Source organism: Triticum aestivum, chromosome 3B (assembly GCF_018294505.1).
Source record: "Triticum aestivum cultivar Chinese Spring chromosome 3B, IWGSC CS RefSeq v2.1, whole genome shotgun sequence".
NCBI classification, from domain to species: Eukaryota; Viridiplantae; Streptophyta; class Magnoliopsida; order Poales; family Poaceae; genus Triticum; species Triticum aestivum.
In genome coordinates this window covers 10,165,603-10,177,494 of record NC_057801.1, presented here as the reverse complement: position 1 = coordinate 10,177,494, position 11,892 = coordinate 10,165,603, and the positions used below count along the sequence as shown (strand labels likewise).

The following is an 11,892-nucleotide window of genomic DNA, read 5'->3' as shown; positions in this document are numbered from 1 at the left end:
AAGAAATAAAGAGAGAAAATGAGGATGATGGAGTTGCAGGGTCCGGGAAGGGTTTTGGGTGGGCCTGGGGTGTCAAGTTCGTACGTTTCGCGTGTCCGGACTCCCGCGAACCTCCCCCACTTTTGTCTTTGTTTTGCAGGAGAAATCGCGTCCGGACCGCCCCGCGGGCCGATACAACCGCGTTGGATGACTTCCTCGGTCCGAACAGCGCGGTTCAGACTGTCGCGGGGGTTTACGGGTCTGCCTTGGAGATGCACTTAGCATCAGCTTCTTTCAACTACTACTTCTATACATCTAGCTGGTGTTATTTTTTACCCTTTTCAACCGTTCTAGGAATTGAAATATGTATCTCGATAAGAAGAAGGAAAGAATTGAAACTTAAAAAAAATGTCCACTCATAGCTTTTCCCCCAAAGGATTTAGACGTCAAATTTCTAGGGAAAAAATCCTGCATTTAACATCTTTTCTAACTGCGCAAAACATTCCCTCTTTTTTTGAAATATCTCTCGGTTGTTCACTTAACAAGAACAAGTAAAAGAAAATGAAGTTCTTCACGCTCACTAACCATTGCCTGCTCTCTTTCCGTTTTCGTTACATGCAGCTGGCATGTCTACAATTTTCTCTTCATAGTTAGCATCAAGTCTTGTGCGTGCTTGTTTTTTTTTCTTCTGAGCAACCTGGATTATGTAGTTCCAAAAGGAATTTCAAGACAGAAATCGCATGCTCCAAAAGTTAGCGTTCACGATTCAAATAAATCCTGGTGTGTTATATCTTTGTTTCTGAACCAACCATATCAACAACACCCCTGTCCTGAATATCATCAGTTATTTGAAAAATATGAGACGATTTCAGACAATATGCCTTCAGAATATTATTATGCTTACGGTTGCTCACAAATTATAAGAGGATATGCTCAGGCTCGGAACTTCGAGCAAGTACCCTCGCCAAAAGGAAAATACTTCCAGTCCCAACCTCCAACAGTTGTTCAACCTTCAACAGTTGTAAATTCCCCAGTGAACACAACTAAATATAGTCCCAACCTCCACATAAAAATCAGAGTTTTTCACAAATTTCACACTGCAGTTGCTCACAATTTTCAACCTATTGCTGGTTGGTTACATGATTAATGCACACTTACATCTCAGCTTGCAGCCTGGTGTTGTTTTCTCAACTCCCAAGGAACAACATTCTTCAAGTACTGATGGTCTTCAGCCTTCACAATTGTAAATTCATCTGTGAACAGAACTAAAATATAGCTTCGGGCTTCATGTACCAAACACACTTTTTTTTCCACAAATTTAAGTGTAGTTTCTTTCACAAATTTCAATCTGAAAGTTTTCTCAAGTCCCAAATAGCAGCAGACATGTACCTTTTCCAAGTACATCAAAATGTGCATGACAAACAAAACAAGTTCAAAGTCTTTCTGAGGTTTTAACTAGAAGCAGTGTGTCAGACATTATATCGCAGAAATGCACATGAACATCAGAAGTATGGCAGTCAACAGTCAGCCACAAGTTACAGTTTAGATGGATTTGGTGCAATGGGAATATTAATTCTGAGATACATGGGGCAAATTGTGAGCTCCAGCCACACTACTAATGCAACAATGGTGGTTCCATAAACATGCATGAGACAATCTAGAGCAACAACAGTTTGAAAGTTTCATGGGCATCATATTCAGTCAACTACCTTAGTTCAGAGAGTCGGTAGAGGGGGTCTTCGCAGATTCTGCATTGTCAGGAGAGGCAATTAATTCTTCTAGTGTGCGGAACCTCATGTGATCGGCTGCCAGTTCTTCCACGGGCCCCTTGTGACGTTCACGCTTCAGTTGAAACCTAGGACTTGTCCTAGGAGTGCCAGTATGGTAATCCTTCCTAGCATGTTTCACCTTCTCCCTCACCAGCTCTGCATCAGCACCATCAGAGGTCAGAACCTCAGCTGGCAGCTCTTCCACAGACCCGTTACGACATCCACGCTTTGTTGCAAACCTAGGACTTGTCCGAGGAGTGCCGGTATGGTAGTTCTTCCTAGAAAGTTTCACTTCCCCTCTCACCAGCTCAGCATCACCACCTTCAGAGGTCAGAACCTTGGCTGGCATTTCTTCCACAGACCCGTTATGACATTCACGCTTTGGTTCAAACCTAGGACTTGTCCTAGGAGTGCCAGCAGGGTAGTTCTTCCTAGGATGTTTCAGCTTCCCTCTCACCAGCTCTTCATTGCCACCTTCAGAGGTCAGAGCCTTGGCTGGCAGCTCTTCCACAGGCCTGTTATGACATTCAAGCTTCGGTACAAACCTAGGACTTATCCTAGGAGTGCTGGTATGGTAGTTCATCCGAGGATGCTTGACCTTCCCTCTCAACAGCTTTGCGTTGCCACCTTCAGAGGTCAGAGCCTCGGCTGGCAGCTCTTTCACAGGCCCGTTATGACATTCACGCTTCGGTTCAAACCTAGGACTTGTCCCAGGAGTGCCGGAATGGTAATCCTTCCCAGGATGTTGCATCTTCTCTCTCACCAGCTCTGCGTCGCCACCTTCAGAGGTCAGTGCCTCGGCTGGCAGCTCTTCTAGAGGCCCGTTCCGACATTCAGGCTTCAGTTCAAACCTAGGACTTGTCCTAGGAGTACCAGTGTGGTAGTTCTTCCTGGGACGCTTCACCTTCCCTCTTACCAGCTTTGCATCGCCACCTTCAAAGGTCGGAGCCTTCAGAACGGTAGAAGTCGGGCCTGCAGAAGGTCAATGTTAATTTATTTTCTAGGAAGGGTGCTGTTCACTTCAAATAATAATAATTTGTTGCAATGTTTGCTTGATACACACAACTGTACTGAGAAAGGGATAGAGGAATATACTGGGGAACGGCGCTGATGTGGGAGAGCGAGGACAGTTGTGCGATTCAGCCATATCAAGAGGTGCTTTTTCAGTAACCAAAGACAATGCTGTAGCTTCCAAACCATTTCCAGAGTTAGCAGCTTCTTGACTTCCTTCAGTAGCTACAACAAGCACAACCTTCACATCTTGGCTTCCTTCACTAGCTGCAACAAACGCAGCCTGCACATCTTGGCTTCCTTCACGAGCTGCAACAAGCACAGCTTGCACATCTTGGCTTCCTTCACTAGCTGCAACAAGAGGTTCTTTTTCCGTAACCAAGGACGATGTGGTGATTTCCAAAGCATGTCCACAATCCCCAGCCGCTTGTCTTCCTTCACTAGCTGCAGCAAACAGAGCCTGCACATCTTGCCTTCCTTCACTAGCTGCAACAAACGCAGCCTGCACATCTTGGATTCCTTCACCATCCATGACATGCATAGTCTGCCTATCAAGCGACGCCGCCCGGTGCTGAGTTGCAATATGATCCTCCTGAACAGTCTCGTCATCGCTGCTGCTCAAGTCAGTAATATCATGATCACTCAGATCTATGAAATCTATTAGTCATTTTGTGGCCTGAAATAGTAAAATTGCGTGAGCAATGATTAATGAAGAATGGTGCAGGAATAAAAACAAGCTGAAGCTATATCCATCCATCAGACATTTCACCCCTAAGGGAAAAGAAACAAGTAGCAAGGATAATAAAAATAACCAAAGTCACCTACCCTTTTTAAGAATCGAGATATTTGAACATTTATGTAGCTATTATAACATGACTGGCTCTTTAACTTGGAGCACCGGCCATGAACTCTCTTCTTTAGTACATGTGGTAAAAAAAACAATGAATGTACTATCGAAGACAAATTCAGTAAGATTATTTTCATATAACCCGTCATAAATATTTTAATGTGCAAATTCAAAGAACTCTGATTCCAGAGCTCTAGCGGTTGCTTTGATTCCTACATATCCATTCAGTATATCTTGATTGAAAATGAAGCTATCATTTCCTTCTGTACTTTGCTAAATGAATAGATTTCACAAGAGGTCGAGAAGCTCGAGTAGTAGTAAGAATTAGAGTTCTTCCTCAATTATGGAATTTTTCACATAGCTCGGGTCAATTAGCATCTCCATGTGTCGAGTTAAAAGTAACAGCGACATTGCTAAAAATCGAACAAAAATGGCTTTACCGGATCCAAGTGTGACCAAACTGTCGCTTTCTTGATCGTATCCACTAGAATGAGGCTATTTGTCTTGAGACCTGAATTTGCTATAACCTTTAGGATAGCAAGAGCTGGAGCTGTTGTAAATAATACAAGCACTTGAAGTTGTAATGAGTGTTAATGCAAAATAACAAGAAAAGAGAAAAAATAACATTGAATCGTACAGAAAAAGATCATTGGATGATATTAGCTAGGTTCACAGCTTTGAGACACTGGAAAGGATAATGTTTGTACAAGTCTTCATTAACAAGAATAATGGGTCGAAAATTTTCAAACAACATTTGTTTCACCAGCAATGAATAATGAAAGGCATGTAAGGCAAGACCAGACTACCTTCAGCTCAAATTTTATCCTTGCAATAACTTGAAGGCCAAGGTTCTTAGCTTTCACCCCATTGACTAGTACAATTGCAGCAGCACTAACTGTACAGTGCTGGAAGATAAGAAAGGCACTGCAGTTACACTTTAATGTAACATCGCTTCGCGTAATTCATCTTAACCATGCAAAAAAGAATAAAATTTGAGCTCTGAAATAATCTAGCTCTTCAGTACTCTCTTAAGATGACACAGAACAGACCATTGATTTTTACTACTGAAAATCTACAACATTGTTTGGCTGAAGGTAGTCTGGTCATGTAAAAATAAAGCTGCAATGCTAGACCAAGCAGGATCATAAATCTGAATGATTTTTTATTTTTGCAGGGTAAATCTGAGTGAAATTGTTATGTTAACAAATATTGAATAGCGGCACTTCAATCACATAGCTCAATTCTACTAGCTGGATGTTTTTATTCAGGGTTATGGTACCATACTGGAAAATTGCTGTTTAAACTATTTAGCAAAGTTACCATCTAAGTAAATATCCATAAAGAAGTAAAACAAATAGCAAGGGTATGAAAATTGCAAACCTTATAGTAGAAGAACTGCCAGCTGTTACGGGCCAATTCTTCTTAAATGCTGGCCCCAAGTTTCTTCAGCTTCACTGGATCAAACTGTGCACATAGATGACCAGAGAAACCATGAAAAAACAGTAAGGAAAAAAGGCATGCTGATGGTTATGTATTTGCGTTGTCTTTGATGTGTTACTCTTCTGTGTACCACAAAATTATATTGAATCCGTATGTCAAAACCAGACCATGTTAGTATATCAATAAAAAGTGAAACCATGTGCAGATGACAAAGAAGAAATTCATTCCCTTACACAGATTCCGCAGATTTAGTAATCCATAAGTTCAGCACTAGTATAAGCTGACTACTGGATTTTCAACTAACCCCTCTTTCAGAATTGAGATACTGATATCATATCAACGAAATAACTATATTTCCTTAATTAACTGCTATTTTTGGCTTTGACAGCCTCTCCAACTTAAAGCACCATGAACTCTCTTCACTTAATACGCGTGGCAAAATATTAAACAGTGGAATTACTGTTAATTAATGATAAATGTATTAACATTACTTTCATGCATCCAACCATGAACATCCCATATATTTTAGCGAGCGAATTTGAAGAACTCCAGTTGCAAAAATCTAGAATTTTCTGCAGGATTTGTTCACAGCAGTTCGTCAAGCGAAGTCGAAGACGCCCCTGGTTGGCGGAGAAAACTTTGATGATTGCAATTTAGGAGAGCAGCAGGCTCGTTCGTCGCTAAACCTTAATTTTTCCTGTGCCGTGGGCCAAGTACTTTAGCTGAAAGGTGTGCTTAGCATAAACAAATTATATTACAGCTAACTAGTACGACCAACCAATGTCAGGAGATCTCTGTTTTACTGTTCAACATACTACTAGTACTACTAGTTTAAGCTGGCTTTGGTGGGATCAGTGAGCTCTGGAATGCTACGAGGAAAGAGTTGGCAAATCGCAAAGAGGGCATCTGAAAAGAACAAATCTGGAAGAGAAAGACAGAGACGGAGGCAGCAGACCTTGGTTCATCTGCTTCCCCTTCTCACCCCACCTTCACGGCTTCAGGCTACCTCCTTCCTCGCCCCCCTCCCCTCCCATCCGCTTGGCCCCCTTCCAAGCTCCGACAAAACGGCCGGAAATCAGAGCGCGATCGGTGCTCTGCAAGGAAACCAGCCGGGATCGTTGAGCAGCGAGCAAGAACCAGCTTAAAATCAGCTCCAAGAAAAGAAAGACGGGGGTTCCTCACCCGCAGGACGGATCGACCGGAGGCCTTCGCTCCGCGCTCACGGCAGCGCGGTCCAACGGAGGAGGGGCTGATCTGGTGGGGTGGGGAATGCCCTCCGAGGGAGGCAGGGGTCGCCGGATGGGTTCAGTCCGTCAAGAGCGTACGGGGCGGAGAGGACGGAGGAGCCACGGCCACGGGTGGGCAGAAAACTAGAAAAGGGAGGAGCGCCTACGATCATCACGTGGGGGGTTTCTGCGTCGTGGGACCCACCGTGAACAGAGGCGCAGCAGAAAGAACGTGTAGAACAGCCCAACTCCTTTATTCACAAGTTAAAAAACGTCCATAAGAAAAACTTTCCCCTCCCTCCCGAGCCGCTCCCGCGGGCGGCTCCGGAGGCTCCAACCCTAGCCCCGCGAGCGCCCCCCCTCCTCGATCTCCCCTGGCCGTCAAAGGCGGCGCGCGAAGTCTTGCGCGCCCCGACGGGCCTCCCACGCGCGGGGGAGTGGCGTCAAGCAGGCGGCGCAGTGGTCTCTCTGGCGATGAGGCGGGTGGCGTGGCAGGCGGCAAGGTGCGCATGTGAAGGCGGAGGCGGAGCACGGCCGCGGGCTTGTGGAGGAGGTGTTGGTGCGCGGCGGCCCTCCCAGTCATAGAGGCGACAGATCTCGGAGGGGACGGCGCGCCCGGTCATGGAGGCACCAGATCTTGCCCAGGTGGGCTTCGCTAGCGGCGGTCGGGAGCTGCTGCGGTGGACGGGGTGCGTTGTGCCTCCTGGTGAAGCCGGTGTGGGGGCTGCTGCTGGCGAGTGCAAGGAGGAGGAGATGGAGCGGTGTTGGATCTGAGATTGAGCTCGGAATAGCAGCTCTCTGCAGGGAGCTCCATCCGACGACTGGTTTTCCTCTGTTTGTGGGTTCCAGGCGTCGAGGGTTGCTCTCTGTGCGTGACTGTCCGGTAGGAGTGGCTCGTTCAGCCGTTGCTTGAGGCGCCGGCGGCCCCTGGCCGTGTTGGTTTTGGGTCGGGAAGGTGGTCTAGAGTTGCTTTCCACGGCTGTGCGGGAGGTGGATGATGGTCTGAGTGCCCTCGGTCGTGCTAGGCATAGGTGTTCTGTGATGTTACATCCATGATGGCGAGGTGCTGCGGTGTGATCCTTTACAGATGAGTGGCCCAATTCGTTGCGAGGGATGGGAGGTGGGCGGCATTATGAATGAAAATCATGCACGTCTTTGGTCGGTGTTGGCATTGCTACGGGTATCGTTTTTTCCCTCCTTGGAGGCATTGCTACGGTGTGTCGCCATCTTCCCCCTCTTGTTCGGATTGTCGTCTCCGGGCGAAAGCCTAGGTCTTGGACCGGCGATGGCGGTGTTGCTGCGTCGTTTCTTTGTTGGGAGCACCGGGTGTGGAGACATGGCTTGGTGATTCTGTAATGCGGTCCTCCGATGTATGTCGTTGGTCCGACTGGAGGTTCTGGGCGCAATGTACGCCATTGCCAGCAAGCTCAAGATGGTGGCTTTCTAGGGACCAGCTGAGTCCCGCCAACTACTCGCCATCTCCTCTTCGGCATTCAAGGGTGGTTGGTGCGTCGACTAGGGTAGTCCAATTGAAGTTGTTACTCTTCGAGATGATCAGTGTTGGTCGCGACGCGGCTATGTTGCTCTAGTTAGGGTAGGCGCCTTTGCGTTGTGTATGTTATGTGTGCGAGGATTTTCTTTAGATTAGCTTGGGTGTGGTATTTGTCTACACTTGTTGTTTGCAACGAGTTGTAGCTTCTTGTAATTGTCTTCTGACTTCTATTAAAATATAATACGCCTTTGGCGTACTCTCGAAAAAAAACGTCCATAAGTCCGGATTTGACCATGTTAAACAAAATGTTATTTTGACAATTTATATTTTTTTACCATGGCAAGTTTAGTTGGTAAACATAGCCAATCTACTTTAAGTTTATTTTTTGCCAGAAAATTATCGTGCTTGCCACCTAAACGTTTCATCCTCGCGTCAATTAAAATTGTCATAAAAAATGTTCGATCTTCCATGATCAAATCCCGAACGTTCAGTATTTATCATTTCTAAAAAAAACTCCTTTCACTTTGTGATTGAAAAAAAAACTCATTATTGCCTTTATCCTCACTCCTGCCACCTCCTATATCGCCCTCGTTGGCGCCCAGGAGAAAACAACCCACTAAACATTTACTATGTTTAAGCTATCTATCTACAACTAAGATAAAATGATAAAGTTAATAGTTAGGTACTATTATATATTGCTCCCTTCGTAAAAAAAATATAAGAGCGTTTAGATCATTGCTCTTATATTTCTTTACAGAGGGAGCAGTTTGTAAAAAGAAAAAGAGAGAAAGTTTTATGGTTGTGAAGGTAGCGGTGGAATTTTCCCTAGGCAATCGGTGACATAGCACACCCAGTACAAACTTCTTAGAATTGTTATGAGGCAGAGGTATGTACTTACATGCTGCAAAATAATGGTCTCGCATGTACTTAAAATTGTTTTCCTAGCAAGTATCCACAAATACTGAGATTTATTCAGGTAAAACGTTAACTGTGGCCATAACTTCCTCTAGGGTTCCTTTCGAATCGCCTATGTTATAATTCCTAAACTCAAGAAACGGCTTTTGTCGCTCCGGCCTACCATAATGAATTTTTCATAACAGATTGCTTATCCTAAAGGGTGATTCAATATAGTGTGCACCTCTATATTAACACCCTAGTATAATACAATAACAATTCATACAATGCATACTAAGCATCCCAAAACACCGCTATAATAGGACAAAACAAAACTACCCAGACATGAAAACAATGAAACAAATCATAGGCGAATTATTCTTTGAATCAAACACCATGTCTTAGTAGTAGATTACAATTTTTTTACAGTGGTGAACCCTTTACTCCAAGGAAGATGGTGGCGGAAATGGTGGAGTGCTCCGGCATCCTTCCCACGTCCGCCGAAAGGGAGAGGGAAGGTACCCCTTTCTTTTGTTGGAGATGGGCTTTCTACTCTATAGATGGAGGCTATGGTGCTGCAATTTTGGCACCAAAGGGTGCCCCCCCCCCCCCCCCGGGTGGAAAGTTAGTGTTTCCCAATAATGTAGGTCAAGTCTTCCAATCTCGACCATCCAACCCATAAGGCTTTGATCCAAGGGTCCTTGGACATGTTTAGGCCCTTCCAAAGCCTTTCTTGCCCATAGGATCAAACCACATTCGAATCCATCAAGTTTGGAAGGATTTAGAGTCAATCTTGTCACTCTGTTTGAAAGTGGCAGCTTTTGTAAATATTGGGTTGGGCCCACACAGTGCATACGAACTTAGAATTGGGTGATTCCAGGTGCTATGGTTTTGCTATGATGTGGAGTTTAAATTTCAGTTATTGATTTTCTTCATTTGACTCAATCTTAAGGGGTCCAAGTGATGATCTTTAAGAATTAGACTTGCATGGACAGATATGTAGTAACTCCAAATTTTACCGGACCTTGAAGTTTTTCCATAGTTCATTGAATTTCCATGAAGTTCCTACACACATAAGGGAAAACAAGAAATTGTGATTGTCTTGCAATTATTAGTAGGTTAGTCCAAATAAATATCAAAGTTTACATAAAAAATAAGATACTTGCATGAAACATACAGAAAATATAGATACGTCGGAGACTTATCAAGGGCGAGATGCAGCAAGATGCTCACGTGTCGTGGAGGTGGTAGGATGGATGGGATGGCAGGGCCATGGGTTTGGTAGGGCAAGACTGCTAGCGAAAGTCGTGCTCCGACTGAGGCCGAAGTCGTCAATGGCGGCGCCTACAGGCACCGTTTCCTTGTTGAAAGCATTGATGTTGCGGTCCTCCCTTCTTTTCTGAACATGCTTTGAGGGAAATCCTAGATCCGGTCTCCCTTGAACTCAAATAATATGTTAGCATGTGTTATGGTGTTGCTAGAAGGAGGTCGCGAGAGGGCCGATCGGGGGCCTTTTTTGCCCACGGCCGGGCAAGAGGGAAGGGATTTCCTTCTTAATTCTTGCTTGATTAGATTGATACATCTCCTCTCTTTATATAGAGAGGTTTACTTAACTCCCAAGCAAGGCTTACTTGACCCCTAAGCAAGCAACCCTTATCTCTAATTAACCCTAAGACTAATGGGCCCATTAGGCCCATTACATACACTAACACTACACCCCACCTGGACATGCAACTTGTCCTCGAACTGCAGCCTAACCAACTTATAACCATGACTCGATGCAACACAAACCGAACACCTAAAAATAAGCCTTTTACATCTCGGCTTGTTTTATGACTCTCAACCTAAAAATAAGACATCAAGGTCCTTTGCGCAGCGAAGGGAAACTTGGAGGAGCGGCAACTGCATACCATGCATCTCTCGCACACACCGACGCGCTAGGAGGCCGCGCGCAGCAGCCTGCAGCCTCACCGCCGCTGACACGTGGCGGGTAGCGATCCAAGACGGAAGCGGTGACGGCGACGGCGGGGACTTGATCTGCTGGATGTGGACGCCCTGGGATGGCGGTGGCGCTGATGGGAACAAGGTCGTCGCACTCCCGTCGTAGGGCATCCCATACTGGGCGGCGGAGCTGACCGGCGGTGGCTGCTGCAGCTGCAGCGGAGCGCCGGGCACGGCGGAGGCTGCCAGGAGCGGCGGCTGCCACTGTAGCCAGGGCTGGGCGGTGGTGGCGATGGATGGCAGCTGCAGCGGCCCGGCGAGCACGGCGAAGGCCGCCTGGTGCGGCGGCTGCCACGGCAGCCACGGTGGCGCGGGGGTGGCGATGGGCGTCGCAGCCGGGTGCGGCCCGTAGGACCCGGCCAAGAACAGGTGGATCTCTTGGACCGCCTGGGTTAGGTCCCACAGCACCCCGGACACCTCTTCCCAGGTGAGGACGGCGGGGGCGGGCGCGACGGAGGACCCCGGCGCGGGCAGGAGCGGGGCGACGGTCGCCGAAGGCGACAAGGGGACCGGCAGCGGAAGACACGGGCTTGGCGGCTGTGAAGACATGATCGAATCAAAGCTAGCTGATACCAAATTGTTAGAAGGAGGGTGCGAGAGGGCCGGCCGGGGGCCTTTTTGCCCACGGCCGGGCAAGAGGGAAGGGATTTCCTTCTTAATTCTTGCTTGATTAGATTGATACATCTCCTCTCTTTATATAGAGAGGTTTACTTAACTCCCAAGCAAGGCTTACTTGAGCCCTAAGCAAGCAACCCTTATCTCTAATTAACCCTAAGACTAATGAGCCCATTAGGCCCATTACGTACTCTAACAGCATGCATCCACGCTGCTTGAGCACTTTTTTCTCAACTGAGGATATTATTATGCTTGTACAAGATTATCAGGGGTTATGCTCAAGGTCAGAGCTTCATGTAAGTAGCACTAATAATGGATGATGTTCAACCTTCATATATATAGCTCCAACCGCCATGTACCAAATCACATACTCCGCAGAAATTTTACCTATTGCTGGTTTAGTTACATCTCAGCTTGCAGCCAGGACGAGAAGAACAAAAATGTAGTTTTCTTAACTGACAACTAAATAACACTAGCTGTGTGCCTTTTTCATGTACATCAACATAACACCTTAGAAAATGTGCATGTCAAAACAGCTAGAAATCTCTTGGAGATATTTAACTGGAAGTTCAGCAGCAGCTTGTCGAACAAAAAGGGACATAAACTGATATGCAATTC

General features: G+C 46.1%; 1 protein-coding gene across 1 annotated transcript; it reads right to left on the bottom strand.

Annotated features, from left to right (window-relative positions):
- Positions 1 to 1,446: 1,446 nt before the first annotated feature.
- LOC123067127 (uncharacterized) lies at positions 1,447 to 3,423 on the bottom strand (the record flags this gene model as incomplete). The annotated part of the gene is made up of 2 exons (XM_044490055.1): positions 1,447 to 2,720; positions 2,844 to 3,423. Coding segments are annotated over 2 exons (1,611 nt in total), but the record flags the coding sequence as incomplete, so codon positions are not given.
- Positions 3,424 to 11,892: the final 8,469 nt, after the last annotated feature.